This window comes from Semicossyphus pulcher, unplaced genomic scaffold, assembly GCF_022749685.1.
Source record: "Semicossyphus pulcher isolate SPU_LCO1_2020_fin unplaced genomic scaffold, fSemPul1.0.p SCAF_12, whole genome shotgun sequence".
Classification (NCBI taxonomy): Eukaryota; Metazoa; Chordata; class Actinopteri; order Labriformes; family Labridae; genus Semicossyphus; species Semicossyphus pulcher.
In genome coordinates, this window is record NW_027211626.1 from 31,558,452 (window position 1) to 31,579,343 (window position 20,892).

Genomic DNA, 20,892 nt, shown 5'->3' on the forward strand with positions numbered 1-20,892 from the left:
TAGTAACTCCTCATATGTTACTACTGTATAGCTGTCTCCTTCCAAACTCGACACCATGTTCAGCCTCTCATGTGTCCTCTCCTCCGTACAGCAGGGGGCGGGCTCTCTGTGAGTCAGGCTGCCTCTCATTGGTCAGTTCAGATGAAAAAGGGGGCGGGGACACAGGGGAATTCCCCGTGACAGTCTCCTCTAACAAAAATCACTGTTCCCGTGCTGTCACTCATTCAGTGTGAGCTTCTGCAGAGACAACGACCTGAGGTACAGAGAGAGAGAGAGAGAGAGAGAGACAGCATCATGGATGGTGAGTAGAAATACTTTGATGTTCTGTAACCACAGTAATGTGTGTATTTAAAGGATGTGTTGAATGTTAATGATCATGTTTGCATGTTAAAGTCAAGCAGCACTAAAGCTTCACACTAACAGTCAGTGAAACAGCTCGGAGACACTTCCTCCTCCATGATGTGTTCACTGACAGTCAGAGCTTTTCATCTCTCTGTAATGTTCATGTATGAAAGTGACGGGTTTCTAATGTCTCTAAATGTGACGCTGTGTCCTCAGTTCTGCTGCCCTCCATGCTGGGGGACGATCCAAACCTCAGTGAGTACATCTGACACGTCTGCTGTCACACTGAGTGCCTGTCTGCACAAGTCCAACAGTCAGTGAACGCACCGCAGCCTCCTCACTTCCTCTTTTAGTTCTCATGCTAAAGAGAGCTGCTGCGTAAACTGGGACTGCTTTAATCTGAGTTTAAACAGTAGAAAAAGTGTGTGTGTTTCTCTGCTGCACACAGATTAAAGCAGGACTCAGAACAAAGACAGCGTTTGAGAAAGGAAAGTTTCTGAATGAAGTCAAAAATGTGGCAGGACTCGTTTGGGGTGTGTGTGTGTGTGTGTGTGTGTGTGTGTGTGTGTGTGTGTGTGTGTGTGTGTGTGTGTGTGTGTGTGTGTGTGTGTGTGTGTGTGTGTGTGTGTGTGTGTGTGTGTGTGTGTGTGTGTGTGATCAGAAGCTGACACAGATGGTGGCTCAGTTTTAGTTCCTCTCTCAGACTAACTCTGTGTTACTGTGCTCGTGATCTAAAGACGTCTCTCTCGACTCTTTCAGACATCATGTTGACACCCAGCAGCTGTTTGTGTGCAGATATTTCACTAAGCAGCAGAACTGAACCCTGAATATTCACTTTATATCAACTCTTATCTGAAATAAAGCAGCGAGCTGGAGATGCAGAAGTAAAACAGGAAGTGTGACTGAGCTTATTATTAAAGACAAAAGGAGAAATAGATCAAAATGGTGAAACGAGTGTTCAGCAGAGTTTCCTGTTTCTGTAGAGGACTCAGGACAAACACAGTGAGCTCGCATATCAGACATATCAAACTGAAGGACATGCGATATTTTGTCAAACCAAAACAATTACAGTCACACATGTGATTCAGTTTCAAGATGAACATCCAGCTGACCTTTGACCTGCACACGAAACGCTAAAAATTACGTGTTTATTCACTGCATTAACCTAAGCTCTGCTCTCATGCTGCCTTCACTGTCTCTCCACCCTCTGTGCTCTCGTGATGCCGTCACTGTTCTCTGTCCTCTGCAGTGGCTGAGCCTGCGGTGCAGATCTTTGAGCAGCCAAAGCAGCGAGGAATGCGCTTCAGGTATAAGTGTGAGGGTCGCTCAGCTGGAAGCATCCCGGGAGAGAAGAGCTGCGACAACAGCCGGACCTACCCAAGTCTACAGGTCAGGACCTTTAACTCTACAGAGACACAGAGATGTACACGTGCTCCTTACTGACCCCAGACAGGTGCATTATTGTGTTACAGCAGCAGGTGATCCAGATGTGATCTACTGAACATTATCTACAGAACACACAAGACACACACACACACACACACACACACACACACACACACACACACACACACACACTAGTACACAATATAAACACACATCAGTGAGGGAGGAGTCTGAAGGTGTAACATGTGGCGGTGTAACATGTGGCGGTGTAACATGTGGCGGTGTAACATGTGGCGCCTCCTCCTCCTCAGATCCTTAACTACAGCGGCAGAGGGAAGGTGAGAGTTTACCTGGTGACCAAGAACGAGCCGTACCGTCCTCATCCTCACGACCTGGTGGGCAAAGACTGCAGGGACGGATTCTACGAGTCCGAGTTTGGACCCGACCGCAGAGTCATTGCGTGAGTCTACTCTACAACATAAATAAAAACGACATAAACAACATTATTTACAACAACATCACAACATAAACAACAGCATTAATAACAACATAACATAAACAACAGCATAAATAACAACAACAACATAAAAACAACAATATAAACAATAACATAACGACAATATAAAGAATAACAAACATTCAATCAATCAATCAATCAATCAATCAATCAAATTTTATTTGTATAGCGCCAAATCATAACCAGAGGTATCTCGAGACACTTTACAGCAACAGGGGGTCTAGACCGACTCTTTGTTAAGTTATTTAAAGAGAGGCCCAACATGAATCCACCATGAGTAGCACTTAGCAATTCGGCACATTGGCAAGGAAAAACTTCCTTTTAACAGGCAGAAACCTCGAGCAGAACCAGACTCATGTTGAACAGCCATCTGCCTCGACTGGATGGGCCGAAAATGGGATAGAAGGAGATGCAGGATAGAGACAGGCAAAGAGAGCAACAACAACATATGTTCTTGTTACCACAACAACATATGTCCTTGTTGCATGAACAACAACAGACACATACTTATGGTTACAATACCAATAATAGTGGTAGACTAGGGTGAAGATTAGCTAAATAAATAAATAAATAAATAAATAAATAAATTAGCGAGAGAAGCAGAGTAATGATAAAGGCTGAGGTAATCATAATTGTAACAGTAACTTTAACAACATTAACAACAACAATATAAACAATAACATAAACAACAACATAACCACAATATGAACAATAACATAAACAACAACATAACAACAATATAAACAATAACAAACAACGACATATACAACAACAACAACATAACAACAAACATCAACATAAAAACAACATAACAATATAAACAATAACATTAACAACAATATAAACAACAACAATCAACAACAACAATACAAACAATAACATAAACAACAACATTAACAACGAAACAATATAAACTATAAAATAAACAATAACAAACAATGACAAAAAACATCAACAACAACATAACAAACAACGACATAAACAACATAACAACAACAATCTAATCAATAAAAAAGTACATAACAACGATATAAACAACATAAAAAACATAATAACATCAACAACAACAATATAAACAACATCAATAACAACAAAATAACGATATAAAAAACAACATTAACAACAACAACATAAAAAACAACCAACAACAACAATCAATCAAATGTTATTTATGCTGAATCAGGACCACAGTTGTCTCAGACACTTGACGAACAGACCTGAGGGGTGAACTCTGAAGGGAGATCAGAGGGTTAGGGTTTAACCTGGCTCAATCACCATGGTAACTTGCTCTGCAAAGCTCACCTGGGGTCCGTTTCACAAAGCAGGTTCAACAAACTCTGAGTCGATCTACTCTGAGATAGGAAACTCTGAGTTTTCGGTTCCAGAACAGCTGATCAGAGTTGGTTCGATCAACTCTGAGTAGGTTCAGCCAGAGTTTAGTGCCTGCACGCTGGCTGTAAAAAGTCAGCATTAATGGAGCCCCGATACCACGAGTCACCATGGCAACGGTACACAAAAAGAGGTCCTCCTACGTCACACCAGTGGAGCTCGAAATCCTCATGCGGAGGTTCAGCGAATACGAGCATGTTTTTAGAAAAATAAAGTAACACGGCTGCAGCTGCAAAAGAGAGAGAAGCGGCGTGGGAAGAAACTGCTGCTCGAGTAAATGCGCAAGTTTGAACTGGTCTATTTATTTAATATTTAATCACGATCGGAAGCTAAAATTATATTAATTTAGGAGCAATCCAGCGGGAGAAAAAAACGTACATGGAAGCACTTCAATCATATTTTAAATATTAAACGAATGAAATATCATTCATTGGCTGTTTTAATGTGCATTAGCTTTATCCCTAACATGATGCTGACTTCACATACATTATAATTCATGTTGATTAAACTGAATTGTGTTAGTTTAAAAAAAAAAAAATCAAATAACTTGCGGCGTCTTATTTGAGCACTCTCGGCAGTGGTGGTGGAAAATCTAAAAATGATGACTTTGACACAGATTTGTCTTTTGATTTTTTTTATCATAATTATAAAAGACTTTTGCAAAGGGGTCAGAGCAGCACAGAGACGTAACCGCTCAAACACACACGTGAGACGGGCTGAATGAATGAGGAAGTCGAAGGAGGGTTTTATATTCTAGAGGGAGGAGACAAGAGCGAAACTCCTGAGTTTCCTGAAGAAAACCTGCTCGCGACCAGGTTAGGTTCACAGACTCAGTTACCATAGTAACCAACTCAGAGTTAAAGTTACCTCTCTTTCTGAAACGGCAAACCCGAGGTTTCCCTCATTTCAGGGTTAACAAACTTGAGGTTTTCACTAAACCCGCTTTCTGAAACGGACCCCTGGTCGGGCCCAGGTTATGTTCAGAGTTTCATGTTAACTCTGCTGTAAAGCTCCGTCCTATCATTAATAACGTCCTGACGATGTTCTCTGTGGGTAATAAGATCCTCAGCTGAGGTCATACGGAAACTTCTGGAATGTAACGTTCTGCAGGTAAAGACACAGAACGAAGCTGTACAGGTACAGTAGGTCTTGATGTATCATCGCATCACGGAGCCTGTGCATTCAGTTAGTGATGGATATAATATGACCCCCCTCCAGTCTCCCTCTTCTGTTTTTACCTGTTTGCTTCAGGTAAAATCAACACTTGAAATATGAGCAGTAGAACGACGATGACAGCAGCTAAAGACACTGGATCATGTTTTTGTGTTTGGTCGTAATCTATGAGTGCGCTCAGAGAGTTAAAAGAGACAGATCATAACCTCCTGTTGCGGGGTTCTCTCTCAGACTCCTCCAACCAATTGGGAAAACACAGGCGTAGCCGAAAACTGCAGTTTTGGTGTAATTTATTTTTTTACCGGCCTCCCAAAGTGCAGTGATTATTTACAACACAAAATACAGGAAAAATACTATACACAAAATTTACAAGTGAATAATGCAGGAGTTCCACATTAACTCACAGGCAAAAATCACAAAAACAGTTCTCTCAGTAGTTACCTCCTCTGTAACAAACTCTCTACTTCCCTTTAAAGCCCAAGGCAGCACCTTATATACCCGAAGCCCCGCCTACTGGGTGTTATCAATAACATAATTTTTTACCACAAATGTATTTTCTCATTATTTCCAGTGGCAGGAGCTTTTAAACTTTTAACAGTTTCTAATAAGATTTTATACATTTTAATAACCATTTTTATCAGACCAACACAATATACTTGGCAAATATAGATATGAAAAACCCAAAAGCCCGTATGATCACGTCACGTGATCATGAATCGCATAGCATACCGGGATATTTAATATCCGGAAATGGGACGCTCCGTTTCTCTTACCAGCCTTGCATACGGCGCATGGCGGCATTAATATGCAGCGCACCTCGAGGTAAGGAAACCTAACGTTGTGTAAATGTGTGCTAAGGTTAACAATAGACTTCCAAGTGTGCACCCTTGGTCGTGCTACCGAAACGGAGAGGGGAAAAAAGGAATAATGGAGTTTTTCAGGCGGATTAGAGACACTGATGGAGAGGGAAAAGTTTGGTGTGTGTATGTGCATGTGTGTCTGTGTGTGCGTGTGTCTGGGTGCGCGCTGCCCGCAGTCAGTGATGGAGCCGCTCCGTCACACCTCCGTTTTACAGTCTGTGGGCACATCCAAGGAATGTGTTTCTCTATACTCTTAATGTACGGACACACACATCGACACACTACACTTAAAAAAGGGACAGGTTAGACAAGGTAACACAGACACTTAAACACTAAAACTTGTTATGATTCATGTTGTTATATACAACAGGTCGATGGTTGTAGTATTTTCAGTTTATACAGAAGTAAGATGTTCATCAGAATCAGAAATACTTTATTAATCCCCGGGGGGAAATTCTGGAAATTCAGAGTGACAGCCTGGGGAAAGAAACTGTTCCTGTGTCTGGATGTTTTGGCGTACAGTGCTCTGTATCACGTGCTGGAGGGGAGGAGTTTGATCAGTTTGTGTCCGGGGTGTGAGGGGTCTGCAGTGATGTTACCTGCCCGCTTCCTGACCCTAGACTGGTACAGGTCCTGGATGGAGGGCAGGTCCGTGCCAATACTCCTCTGTAAAGAAAGCCTGGGTCTGTTGAACTGGCTTCGTAGTGTACCCCCCAGGTCTAGACCGTATCTTTGTTATATTAGAGAGAGAGCCAACATGAATCACCATGAGTAGCACTTAGCAATATTCGGCACATTGGCAAGGAAAAACTTCCTTTTAACAGGCAGAAACCTCGAGCAGAACCAGACTCATGTTGAACATCTGAAGAGACTGGATGGGCCGAGAGAGGGAGATGCAGGATAGAGACAGACAACAACAACAAACAACAACAACCTCCTCCTTATGGTGACATTATCAATACTAATGGTAAAAATGTGTAATATTTGCAAGAACAGCATAGTCATGACACAAGACTGATGATATACTCAACGCTAACAACAACAACAAATCTGTTATAGTAAGAGACATAAGCACACACACACACACACACACACACACACACACACACACGTTAAAACACAGATTTGTCTGATCATGCTGTGATGAGGATGGTATTGTGGAAATTCCCATAGTGACATCACTGCCGTGTGTGTGTGTGTGTGTGTGTGTGTGTGTGTGTGTGTGTTTCTGTGTGTATGTGTGTGTGTGTGACATTAAGTCCCTGGTTGACTCGTGCAGTAAATTAGATTGAGACATTCTGCAGAATTTCTGACTTCCAGTTTGTGAGACTTGATGAAGGTAAAGCAGGTAACTCCTCCCTCAGGTGGGTTTGGTTCACCATTCAGCTGGTTGCAGTCTCTTACACACCTGTTGTCTTATTCTTCTACAGTTTTCAGAACCTGGGGATCCAGTGTGTGAGGAGGAGGGAGGTGAAAGACGCCATCGTACAGAGGATGACGAGGAAGATCAACCCCTTCAACGGTGAGTCTTCCTCCCTGTCTGTGCTCCTGTCTGTCCTCTGGTCTGTCCTCCTGTCTGTGCTCCTGTCTGTCCTCCTGTCTATGCTCCTGTCTGTGCTCCTGTCTGTGCTCCTATCTGTCCTCCTGTCTGTCCTCCTGTCTGTGCTCCTGTCTGTCCTCCTGTCTGTCCTCCTGTCTGTGCTCCTGTCTGTCCTCCTGTCTGTGCTCCTGTCTGTGCTCCTGTCTGTCCTCCTGTCTGTGCTCCTGTCTGTCCTCCTGTCTGTCCTCCTGTCTGTGCTCCTGTCTGTGATCCTGTCTGTCCTCCTATCTGTGCTCCTGTCTGTCTTCCTGTCTGTCTTCCTGTCTGTGCTCCTGTCTGTCCTCCTGTCTGTCTTCCTGTCTGTCTTCCAGTCTGTGATCCTGTCTGTCCTCCTATCTGTGCTCCTGTCTGTCTTCCTGTCTGTGCTCCTGTCTGTCCTCCTGTCTGTCCTCCTGTCTGTCTTCCAGTCTGTGCTCCTGTCTGTCCTTCTGTCTGTCCTCCTGTCTGTCTTCCCGTCTGTCCTCCTGCCTCTGCTCCTGTCTCTCTGACCGACTGCACACAGCGCTGTAACATGAGAGCTACAGTGTGCTGCAGTGATTCAGGGACCACTCTCATGTTGGAGTTTCACCTATGTTTTAAGAAGTTTGCAGCCAACTGAGCATGCTCAGTCGTGTTTCTCCTGCTGGCACACAGACTTTACATTTCTATGTTGTGGATTTTAAAATCACTCACTAACCCTAACCCTGACCTTGGGGAAAAAATAAACCCTCCTTAGATCTCAATTTACATTCTGAGTCTGTGAGCCTCTTTGTAGTTTGACTTGTCCTAGATACAGACGTAAACAATCAATGGAAAAAAACCTTTTTATTTTTCAGTCTGGATACAGGCTGAAAAAGTTAGGCCAAAGTCCCAAACCCTGCAGTTCCTCTGGTGTCCACTTGAGGCTGTCTCCAGCAGTGAGTCAGTCCCCATAGAGCCCCATGTTAAACTTTACAGCAGAAATAAACATGTTTACAGCCTGGTACAAAAAACAGTTTGGGTCTCTATAGCTCATTTCTCTCTTCATGACAACTGTACGGGGAGAATCTCTAGGGGCGTAGCCTCTTTGAGTGACAGGTGGGAGCTGCTAGCTGTGATTTGTTCATGTAAATATCAGACCGATAATCTGTCTGTGCGCTTTATTGGACTCACAGACCGTCAAACACTTACTTTATTTGGATGTTAGCACTAGAATCCAAAATGAGTGAGTTGTCAATTCTCTGAGCTTTTTTAGTATAATAAAAAACTATCAATGCTAATGTCAGCATGCTTACATGTTGTATATGATCCTGTGCATCATGTGTTTGTCCATTCTGCGAGCTATGCTGCAAACATGGCTCAAAATATAGAACAATGCTAGGCAATGCTAGGCTTATCCTTTGAGTCACTATACAGTAAAACAAGAGTTCACACAGTCTTACTCATACAGATGAATTCTTCATTCGCAATAAATGTGCTCTAGCATTACCTTAGTTTGAAACACAGGAGCTATGGTTCCTAATGTAAGCAAACTGTAGGTAGATATTTCTTTATTACTCTTCTTTTACCGAGATTAGATTAATTTATTTAGAGATAATAAATAAAAGTACACGTAACAAACATATTGTAAAATCATTTAATAAGTGAATCTGATATGTCATCTGTCATGTATCATCAGACTGTAGTTAGCTGTGACAGTGCAGAGTGTGTTGAGGTGGGCTGTGCAGCTGATGTGATCATGTTAACTGTTAAACAGGTTGAGAACAGTTCCAGAGAAGAGTGCACGGCTGCTTTGACCCAGTTAATGATTTTCACTCTCAGATCTTCTCTGGTCTCTTTCTCTGCTCCTCGTGTACAAACAGGCGCTCACATACTTCCTCATTCTTGGTTCACAGTTGCTCAATTGAGCAGAGAGCAGGAGGCCACGTGAGAGCTGGGAATGCAGGATTCATTTAGGGGGGGGGGAGGGGGTTCCCCAGCTCTCGCAGAGGATGATAACAGCTTCACACATCTATAAAACTGGATGTTTTAGTGTTTAGTGTAGATTTACAATCTGATGTTGGGTCTAAACACCAAACACTAGTCCTCAGAGGTTCTGTATACCACAGTTCACATTTTTACACTCTGAGTGAATACAAACAACCAGCACTGCACACAGATACACACCAACACTGCTCACAGATACACACAAACACTGCACACAGATACACACACCAACACTGCACACAGATACACACACCAACACTGCACACAGATACACACACCAACACTGCACACAGATACAAACCAACACTGCACACAGATACACACCAACACTGCACACAGATACAAACCAACACTGCACAGAGATACAAACCAACACTGCACACAGATACACACAACAACACTGCACACAGATACACACAACAACACTGCACACAGATACACACAACACTACACACAGAAACACACAACAACACTGTACACAGATACACAACAACACTGTACACAGATACACAACAACACTGCACACAGATACACACCAACACTGCACACAGATACACACACCAATACTGCACACAGATCACTTTAAACCTTAATATAATGTAAACAGGTGAGTTGTAAAGATTCTCCCTGTACAGTTGTCATGAAGAGAGAAATGAGCTATAGAGACCCAAACTGTTTTTTGTACCAGGCTGTAAACATGTTTATTTCTGCTGTAAAGTTTAACATGGGGCTCTATGGGGACTGACTCACTGCTGGAGACAGCCTCAAGTGGACACCAGAGGAACTGCAGGGTTTGGGACTTTGGCCTAACTTTTTCGGCCTGTATCCAGACTGAAAAATAAAAAGGGTTTTTTCCATTGATGTTTACGTCTGTATCTAGGACAAGTCAAGGGTGGCTGTGGCTCAGTGGTAGAGTCGGTAGTCTTTCAATCGGAAGGTCGGAGGTTCAACCCCAGGCTCCCTCAGGCTACATGTCGAAGTGTCCTTGGGCAAGACACTGAACCCCAAATTGCTCAAATATTGATATCAAATATGAATGTGATATCTGATTGACGGTTGGGCACTTTACATAGCAGCCTCTGCCATCAGTGTGTGAATGGGTGAATGTGATATGTAGTGTAAAAGCAGCTTTGAGACTAGAAAATATATATATGCTATATAAGTACAGTCCATTTACCATTTACCATTTACAGATACACACACCAACACTGCACACAGATAAGACACAAACACTGTACACAGATAAACACACAAACACTGCACACAGATACACACAGATTCACACATGTCCCACATCATAATTAGGGGCGTGGCCTCTCTGAGTCACAGCTGAACTGAACTTGAATCCAGCTGTTCTCTTGTTCACCCTCTCATGCTAAAATGGTCACTGTGTTCTACATAAACTAGATGCCCATCAGGAGGCCTCACAGCAGCAGTGGACCCCTTGATGGGTGTCTTCATGGATGCTTCATCTACACATACAGTCTGTGACACAGAGCATCGTAGACTGTAAGAGCGTGTTATGGAGCTGTGGCCCAGATGTTTGTGTGTGATGTGACCCCAGCAGACATTTTGAGTGTCTTGCTTGGGCTGCTGTGTTTCATCCTTTTATTAGATATGCTTTAGTAACAGACAGCTGTGATGTCACAGTGAACTCATGTTTTCAGGTGTCTGTGTAAGGTAACACTGGACACACTGCTCGTGTGAATGGTCACTGTGGTGCAACCACGGACACAGGTGTGTTTGTTGTGTAGTCACCCCCAGCTCACTTCTGCCGTGAAACTCAGCTGATTCCTTTCCCCCCCCCACCCACACACACTGACCTCTCATGCATGTGACATGATGATGTTGAGGTCTTGTCACCTCTTGAGGTCACTCACCTGTCCTCTGATACACAGAGGTGTGGTTTGCTGTTACACGTGTACCTGTCTCCCTTTCCGTACTCTGCTTTTCTCTCTTTGTTATGTCTATCATTCAGAAGCTGGTGACTCTAATTTCAGCCCAAATTTCCTCCTGTTAGCATCATAAATGAACTGTTTATATGGAAACACATTTATTTAAATCAATAGGAACAATCTGCAACAGAGCAATGGTTAATATTGGGACTACAGCAGCATTGATTAGTTGATCAATAAGAGAGTGCACACAGTATTGTTATATTACAGTAGAAGTAAATTAACTTATATTTAAACATTTCTTATCTTCTATTTAAGCACAAAGTCCTGTTGTGATACGCCATCTCTTCTGTCAGTATGGACAACAAAGAACATAAAATAAAAAGGTTTCATATAAAGAGGTAGAGACATTAACATGACATTACATGAAATTAACATGACAAAAACAGAGTCAAACATAATTAAGCTCTGCACACAGATACAGAGCAAACAGGAGCTGAGAGAACTCTGCTAAATAAAAAAGTGTGGTAGATACACACATATAGATACAATCACACGATGCAAGTGTGTGTGTGTGTGTGTGTGTGTGTGTGTGTGTGTGTGTGTGTGTGTGTGTGTGTGTGTGTGTGTGTGTGTGTGTGTGTGTGTGTGTGTGTGTGTGTGTGTGTGTGTGTGTGTGTGTGTGTGTGTGTGTGTGTGTAGTGTTTTCCTCTGACGAGCTGCTCGCTGTGAAACTATATCACTCAGTGGAGACTCTGTTTGTGGTGAGGCTGGGCTCTTTCCTCCTCCTCTGTCTCACTCTCCATGCTGCTCACACACTCATACTCACCCCCAAACCTCCCACACACAGACCTGCCCAACCGTCAGCCGCAACCCCCCCACCTCCCCAACGTCACATCATACGTTCCATTTGTACTATGAAAGTTTATCTTACATAACACCTCAAAACACAAATGAGACACAGATAGATTTAAATTTTTATTTCATTTATAACAAGTATTAATGCAGTATAACAGGTGTTATTGCAGTATTACGGGTATTATTGCAGTGGAACAGATATTATTGAAGTGAAACAAGTGTTATTGCAGTGAAACAGGTATTATTGCAGTAAAACAGGTATTATTGCAGTAAAACAGGTATTATTGCAGTGAAACAGGTAATATTGCAGTAAAACGGGTATTATTGCAGTGAAACAAGTATTACTGCAGTGAAACAGGTGTTTTTGCAGTATAACAGGTATTATTGCAGTGAAACAGATATTATTGAAGTGAAACAAGTGTTATTGCAGTGAAACAGGTTTTATTGCAGTAAAACAGGTATTATTGCAGTAAAACAGGTAATATTGCAGTGAAAAAGGTATTATTGCAATTAAACGGGTATTATTGCAGTGAAACAAGTATTAATGCAGTGAAACAGGTGTTTTTGCAGTATAACAGGTATTATTGCAGTAAAACAGGTATTATTGCAGTGAAACAAGTATTATATCAGTAAAACAGGTGTTATTGCAGTATAATGGGTGTTATTGCAGTAAAACAGGTATTATTGCTGTGAAACAAGTATTACTGCAGTTAAACAGGTATAATTGCAGTGAAAGGTATAATTGCAGTGAAACGGGTGTTCTTGCAGTGAAAAAGGTATTATTGCAGTGAAACAGGTGTTATTGCAGTGAAACAGGTATTATTACAGTGAAACAGGTGTTATTGAAATAAAACTGGTATTATTGCAGTGAAACATATGTTATTGCAGTAAACGGGTATTATTGCAGTATAACAGGTGTTATTGCAGTGAAACAGATATTATTGCAGTGAAACATATTATTGAAGTGGAACAGGTATTATTGCAGTGAAACGGGTGTTATTGAAGTGAAACAAGATTATTGACATATTTAAATGACATTTAATGTATTAGAAACACAAAGTTTAAGAGCTAAGATGTTTTCCACCACTTTCACACTTTCACACACGTCAGGAGCATCGTGGTCACTCATCTCCTGCTCACACACACACACACACATACACACTTTTTCCACTCTGAGGTGACGTGCCTGAGCGTCACCGTGGTGACAAAAAGGAGGCGGGGAGGCCTCGACCTGTGTGCAACAGATAGAAATTGAGAGATGGAGGAAGTGAAAGTAGGCAGATGTGAAAGCTAGTGTGTTTTAGCTGGTGTGGGTGGGGGGGGGGCGTCTCTCAGTTAAAGGTGTGTTGTTTGCGTGTTGCCTGTGAGGGTGATGAGTGTGTGAAGCTTTTGTGTGTGTGTATGTGTGTAGGCTGGATCTCATCTGTGACGTGTTTCTGTTGGTCCAGAGTTGAGGTTAAGAGACGACCTACAGGTGTGACATGAGAACATCACAGAACAAAAACCTCCCTCGTTTTATCAATATCTACTAATCTATACCTGTGTGTGTGTGTGTGTGTGTGTGTGTGTGTGTGTGTGTGTGTGTGTGTCCTCAGTACCACAGGAACAGCTGTTACAGACGGAGGAGTACGACCTGAACGTGGTCCGTCTGTGTATCCAGGTTTTTCTTCAGGACGAGAACGGACACTTCAACCGTCCTCTGAACCCCATCGTCACCAACCCCATCTATGACAACCGTGAGTGATGTTCACAAAGTCTGCTAACACTGTGCTAACACACTGCTAACACTAAACACTGTGCTAACGTGTGTGTGTGTGGGGTTACTTAATGTCCTCCATAATGAAATGAACATGAAATAATGACACTGTATTACAGTGTTTGTACAAACAGTTCATGCAGGATGTACCTGTTGCAAGTGTGTGTTGCACCACCTGTGCATGTGTGTGACCAGTAACACTCTCTGAACTAGTTCAGTGTTCTTCACACGCGCAGAAAGAGGAAGTTCTGTAAACACATCAACCCTCCAACTACAGGGTTGCCATGGAGCACTTCCTCTTCTGACAGCAGGCATGTGACTCAACCCTTAGAGTGGTCGTTTTCTTAACTGGGTTAATATTGAACCACTGAGCCACAAAAGTGTGAATCAATGTTGTGTTATGTCCACTATACACTGGCTCACATACATTAAGACCTTTCAGTCACAGATTATAAAGACCTGATCTCTCTCAGGGTCACTATTTAAGACTACAGCTAGCTTCCTGTTGAGATTATTTCCCATCATGCACCTGGTGGAAATGTACAAGAAGAGGAACAAACAATGGAACAGAAACAGATTTTGTCCACAGCTGTCCTTGTGTGTGCAGTGGTTTGTGATATCTGCAGTGACTGAGGCAATAACGTTAGCTGAGTTAGCATAAGCAGTTAGCAGGTTGTGAGTGAGACATTTCCATCCTCCCTACACCAAACTTTCCCCAGTTCACCAAAGCTAAGACACAGACACAGTGACAGCAGGCCTCCACGTTTACTATCTTGCCGCTCACATCAAATTCAAACCCTGTTGCTCGCTTACAAAACAGCAACAAAAATGTCTCCTGCCCACCTGAACTCCCTCATCCAGGTCTACACTCTGTCCCGCCCACTACGCTCTGCCAATGAAAGGCGCCTGGTGCTCCCATCACAACAGGGCCCTACGTCTCTAACTAGACTCTTCTCCTCAGTCGTCCCCCGGTGGTGGAACGAGCTACCAAACTCCATTCGGTCCGCAGAGTCCCTTTCACCTTTAAGAAGAAGCTAAAGACCCAGCTCTTTATGAACACCTCTGACCTTCATGATGCTGATGCTATTGATGATGATGACATTGAGGATGTTGTGGATGTTGATGAGGATGACTATATTGACCTTGTTGATGTTGCTGATGATGATCATCACAAAAAAAAAAAGAAACACTCTGTGCTCTGTCTGTCAGCACCAGTGTCCGGTCGCACTTGAAGCTGTTTGTTGGCTCTTACTTCCCTCCTGTCTCGATCATTGCCTGTGTTGTATTCACTCTCAAATGTACGTCGTTTTGGACAAAAGCGTCTGATAAATGAAACTGTAACATTGTAACATCTACACAGTTTGCTGCTTCCTGTTTGGTGTTGCAGAGAGCGCTCCTATTGGCTGTTGATGATGTTCATTTCATTAAACTTCACAGTTTGCATGAGCTAAGCTAAAAACTCCTGATAACATTAAACATGTTTAACTTGAACTTAAAGACAAGACAAAAACTGAGTTTTATGACCTCAACCCAAACCATCGAAATGACAGTGACGAGACGACACTGAAGGGCCTGAAAAGTTGTTTGGTGTTAGCTGTTCATTCCTCGTAGTGCAGTCTGACGTGTTGCTTGTTGCATATTTATTTTCATCAGGAGCCCCAAACACAGCTGAGCTGAGGATCTGTCGGGTCAACAAGAACAGTGGCAGCGTTAAAGGAGGGGACGAGATCTTCTTACTGTGCGACAAAGTACAGAAAGGTACCATGAATATAGACATATCAATGGCTCCATCAATGATCTTTGAGAGGAATTATCAGCTTTTTCTTACAGTAAACTTTCAGCTTACATTTGTTTCCTCTCCATTTATCTTCATTCATGCATTTAGCGGTTCATATCTGTAGCACCATCTTTTTGCACATTCAGTCACTTTTCCACTCATTTTCACCATCACTTCCCTCCAGATGACATCGAGGTGAGATTCTTCTCCTCTGACGGCTGGGAGGCCAAAGGCTCCTTCTCCCAGGCCGATGTTCATCGTCAGGTCGCCATCGTCTTCAAGACTCCGCCCTACTACAACACCTCCATCTTAGAGTCTGTCACCGTGCACATGCAGTTACGCCGACCTTCTGATCAGGAAGTCAGTGAACCGATGGACTTCAGATATTTGCCTGATGACAAAGGTGAGCAGAGATCTCATTCTGTCTGTTACTGCAGTGACCAGGAAGTGGTGACAGTGCTTAGGTAGAGTCAGGTGGTTTATGTGAACATGTATTTTCTATAGATCCTTATGGCTACAACGAGAAGAAGCGCAGAAGAGAGAACTTGATGAGGATATCAGGACTGTCAGGTAAGAGATATAGTACTCTGTATACTCTGCAACACACCATGTATGTGTTACAAGCATGTCCTTTACATGTTTGTATTGTAACAAAGGGTTCTGGCCTTTTTGCAGGTGGTCCTTTTGCTGGTCTGGCTATGAACAGGCCCAAGGCGGTTCCACAGAGTACCATGGGTCACATGCGGAAAGGTAACAACTTTAACTTGGTTCCTCTTTAATAAATATCAGTAAACCAGTCGTTAAACCAAATACAACATTGTCATTCAGGTAAGGATGCCTAATCACACATCATGTCTTTCAGACCCCAGCCTGTACCTGAGGCAGCAGCCCACACCTACGATGCACCAACAACCTGTGTTCAACCAGCAGTACCTTCCAGGCCCTCAGACTGTAATGATGCCATCACAGGCTCCTAATGTACCAGTCAGCCATCCTTGGGCCAATCCCAACCCCCCACTCTCCATGGAAACAGTCACCATCAACCCGTCTGGTGCCATGAACAACCTGTCCCGTCCTAACAGTAGGCAGCAGCAGAGCCGTGGATCCGGTTTCCCCCACAGAGCGGAGCAGAACCACTTTGAGAACACGACCCTCCCTGAGCTCTCCATGACGGACTTGCAGTGCTTGGATTCCGTCACACAGGCTCCCGGACTGAGCCAGCCAGAGTCCCAGACGCTCTTCCACCTGCAGCACCAGAGGACGGAGCTTGCTTCTGAGCCACGGGCCCAGAACCATCCACACAACCAGAATCAGGGTCTCCCGACAGCATGGCCCAGTTTCAACACCCTCAATCCTATCCAGAACCCCTTTAATGGGTCAGTACCTGGAGGTGGAGGGGGGTCACAGGGGCTGGGCTCTTTCCCCTTCCTAGAGGGAATGGAAGGGGATGATTTTCTGAAGGGCCTGGTGGGAGCAGAGTCTCAGGCCAGCTTTCAGTTGAAACAAGAGCCCCAGATCTCAGTGGTACAAGAAAGTCATGCTCCTCTCATGCAATCCCCGAGGGAAAGCCAAGGAAATACTTACACCAACCTGCTTCCTCGTGTGAGCAACGGCAGCAACATGGATCCAATGAGGCGGGACTGTAGTGGCAACACACAGCCTCTCAAGAATCTGCACAACCCTGAGGGCCACTTTCTAACTCTGGCTGACTATGTCAAATCAACTCGGCAAAGCAACTGAAGGAGCTGGTTTCAGATGTGGAGCAGAAGTAGCTCATAGGAATATATTCCTGTTTAGCCCTGCAAAGCCAGACATTCAGCTTCACCTCTTCTAAACAGAACCAGAGAGTCCAGACTAGAGCTCAGTGGGCATCAGGTTGAGTCATCACAACAGCGGGAACAAGAACTGTTGTATCCATAAGCAGACACAGGCATTGCTCTAGGTGGTACCACTGATTATGGATCAGTTCCTCCTTTACAACACACCACAGAGAATAAAAACAGTGGTTTCAGCAACATCTCCTGTCACTTGTACATTGATGACACCCTGTTGTTGTCTTTCATTTGAACCCATTGAGACACAAAACCTTTCATTGCTGGAGGCAGTTTGGATAAACTGGATGGTGAATACTCTGCCGTTTAAGATGCAGATGAATGAGAAGTTTTAGTTTGTTGCTCCTGATCACCTGCAGTCAGCAATCAGGCAGGATCTTGGCATCTGATCCTCTGGAACTCGTCTGCAAGATCTTGTTTTTTTATAGGTCGTGTTTTTGATCATTCCAGAAGTTTGGATGCCGACACAAATCTGGTTGCTTCATGGCCAGACTCAGGTCTGGAGATGCTTATACCTGCCTTAATCTCATCACATTTGGATTGTTGTAATTCTCTCTTTACCTGTCTTACTAAATATAACACCTGTTTCATCCTCTGCCCTTCCTGTTATTTTCAGAATGCATGTTAAACTTGTGGTGCTCACTTCCAGAGCTCTGCATTACATACAGAGTACATAATGAACCCTCTGCACCCCGACGAACAGAGGCGTCCCACCTCCCACTAATTCACAGGTGTGTTCAGTTTCCAGCTGCTGGTTTGATGGACCTCAGTGGATAATCTAGTTAATGACAGTGAGCTGACGAGAGTCCGGCTGGCTTCTGTTTGAGGTGGATCGGGCGACCACATTGAGTTAATTAGTTTGGCTCGCTGTCATCATGTTGTATATAATCTGTGTTTTTGGGGTGTAGATGCTTTTAAGCAGAAAAAACAAATTATTTTACTTCTGTCTTTGCAAAGGACTCTGACACGTCCTTCTGTTTTATTGAGTGTTAGTGTTCATGTCAGCCACAGAGCGACAGCAGGAAACATGTGACGCACTCTGCTCAGGTACTGGACTTCCATTGAGGAAGTGGGAGGAAGCACACGTTTCCTTTGTAATGACTATGTCATAGCAGTGATCACATTATTCACAGTTCTCAGAGTACTTTCACCACATGTTCTAAACATACAGGTGTTTTATTCAGTCAGCTTCTCATGTCTGATTAAACACTGCAGGTTTCTCTCACCTGATGTCTTTTTTACCTGTCAGAAGCTTTTTGTTAAAAACCTCAATTTAATTTTTTCTTTGTAAGATTTTTTTCTACTCAATTATTTCTTAATAAACAGAGTCTGTCTGATTCACGTGTTTCGTCCTTCATCATGTTTCTCTTGTTCTCATCAGACGTTTGTTTCAGTTACACAACAAGGAGCTTGATATGAGATCAGGACGGAGGAGAGGTGCTTTATTTTTAACTACACTATCTAAATACTCTATCTGGTCAACAGTTAGATGAGAAGATCAATACTCTTCTCATACCTGTATGAGGAAAAGGTAGCTGCAGCAAGCGACCTGTTAGCTTAGCATGGTGACTGGAATCGGGGGAAAGCTAGCCTGCCTCTGTCTGGGCAGTCACAGCGGGTCCTAGCTGCAGATTTATTGCCAACTAGTTTTTAGTTAACTGCCAACTAAAAGTATTTTTCCTAAAATGTCGACAAAACTAAACACGACTGATTCAAAAAACACATCCGTGATAAAGCATCAAGAACAGAGAGGCCTCTGCCTCGCTGGTATTTACACAGCTTTTTTTTCTCTGTGTGACATGTAACCATGGTTACACACACTTCCTGTCTCTGCCGGTGTGAGGGGAGTTCATCTCAAAGCTCAGTGCTGTATTTAATTCCTTCACCTGAATGATGTGCTCCATTCAGCTGTGAGTGTGACGTCACAAAGAGTTCACTCTGAGATGGAGTGGGAGTGGGGAGGGTCCGGTTAGGGTAAGGCCCATCTTCTCACTGTAGTTTGTGTTACCAGAAAGACTGAAGCTAACATGCTAACACTTAGCTTTAATGTAGCCGTGGCTGATATTAAATGACAAAGTGATGGAGAGGTCGGTCTGTAAACACAGCTACAGCTATGTTCAGCCAATCAGCTGATTAAAAGATAGCCAGCTTTGTGACACTGAAAACTCTGAGTTTAGGCTCAACAGACCCAGCTTAGCCTCTAATCTTGCTTCGTAGTACACCCCTCTGGTCATGTGACCGTCTCTTACAACAACCGCTGAGCATCACATGTCCCTCGTTGACTTCTCCCACATTTTAGGAATTTTGCATCACACCCTCTTTCCGGATCACGTGTTGTGTTCAAAATTCCATACTATCCTAGCAGTACGTCCAGATGTGGCCTTAATGTAGTATGCAAACAAAAGCAAAATATACATTGGATCAGTCTACCTCACCTACTGTATCCCACAATGCAAAGCGCTGGAACGTCACAGTTGAAATGACAGACAGCAGCAGCTTTCCAGCAGAAGGGGGCGCTATAGCTAAACAAGGGGCGGTTATTGGTAAATGGACTGTACTTACAGCGCTTTTCTAGTCTTTGCGACCACTCAAAGCTGCATTTACACTACATATCACATTCACCCATTCACACACACATTCATACACTGATGGCAGGGGCTGCTACGTAAAGTGCCCAACTGTCAATCAGTTATCACATTCATACACGTTGGCTAAGCCACTATTGTCAACTTCCACCTGGCGTAGCATACTGCAAAATGAATTTGAAAAGCTCCTCCATACTACAGACTACTGCCAAACACAGTATGCAATATATAGTATGCAGTATAGTATGTAGTATATAGTATGTCATATGTAGTATATAGTATGTTATATATAGTATGCAGTATGTAGTATATAGTATGTAGTATAGTATGTAGTATATAGTATGCAGTATGTAGTATATAGTATGTAGTATATAGTATGCAGTATGTAGTATATAGTATGTAGTATATAGTATGCAGTATATAGTATGTAGTGTATAATATGTAGTATGTAATATATAGTATATAGTATGCAGTATGTAGTATATAGTATGCAGTATAGTATGTAGTATATGGTATGTTATATGTAGTATTATAGTATGTTATATACAGTATGCAGTATATAGTATGTAGTATAGTATGTAGTATGCAGTATGTAGTATATAGTATGCAGTATAGTATGTAGTATATAGTATGCAGTATAGTATGTAGTATATATTATGTAGTATAATATGTAGTATGTAATATATAGTATATAGTATGTTGTATGTAGTATGTAGTATGCAGTATGTAGTATATATTATGTAGTATAGTATGTAGTATGCAGTATGTAGTATATAGTATGTTTTATATAGTATGCAGTATGTAGTATATAGTATGCAGTATGTAGTATATAGTTTGTAGTATGTAGTATAGTATGTAGTATAGTATGTAGTATGCAGTATGTAGTATAGTATGTAGTATGCAGTATGCAGTATATAGTATGTAGTATGCAGTATGCAGTATATAGTATGTAGTATGTAGTATGTAGTATGCAGTATG

General features: G+C 42.7%; 1 protein-coding gene across 2 annotated transcripts; it reads left to right on the forward strand.

Annotated features, from left to right (window-relative positions):
• Positions 1-235: 235 nt before the first annotated feature.
• On the forward strand, positions 236-18,666 carry rel (v-rel avian reticuloendotheliosis viral oncogene homolog). Of its 2 annotated transcripts, XM_069658248.1 has the most exons (11): positions 236-301; positions 559-597; positions 1,592-1,731; positions 2,040-2,188; positions 7,098-7,189; positions 13,560-13,700; positions 15,374-15,478; positions 15,682-15,900; positions 16,002-16,067; positions 16,173-16,247; positions 16,360-18,666. In XM_069658248.1, the coding sequence occupies exons 1-11, from the start codon at positions 295-297 to the stop codon at positions 17,235-17,237; spliced, it is 1,911 nt and encodes a 636-aa protein (XP_069514349.1). In that variant the 5' UTR covers positions 236-294; the 3' UTR covers positions 17,238-18,666. The 2 variants fall into 2 exon arrangements, with proteins under 2 accessions (XP_069514349.1, XP_069514351.1); XM_069658250.1 differs by lacking the exon at positions 559-597 and having other exon boundaries at positions 247-301.
• The last annotated feature ends 2,226 nt before the right edge of the window (positions 18,667-20,892 follow it).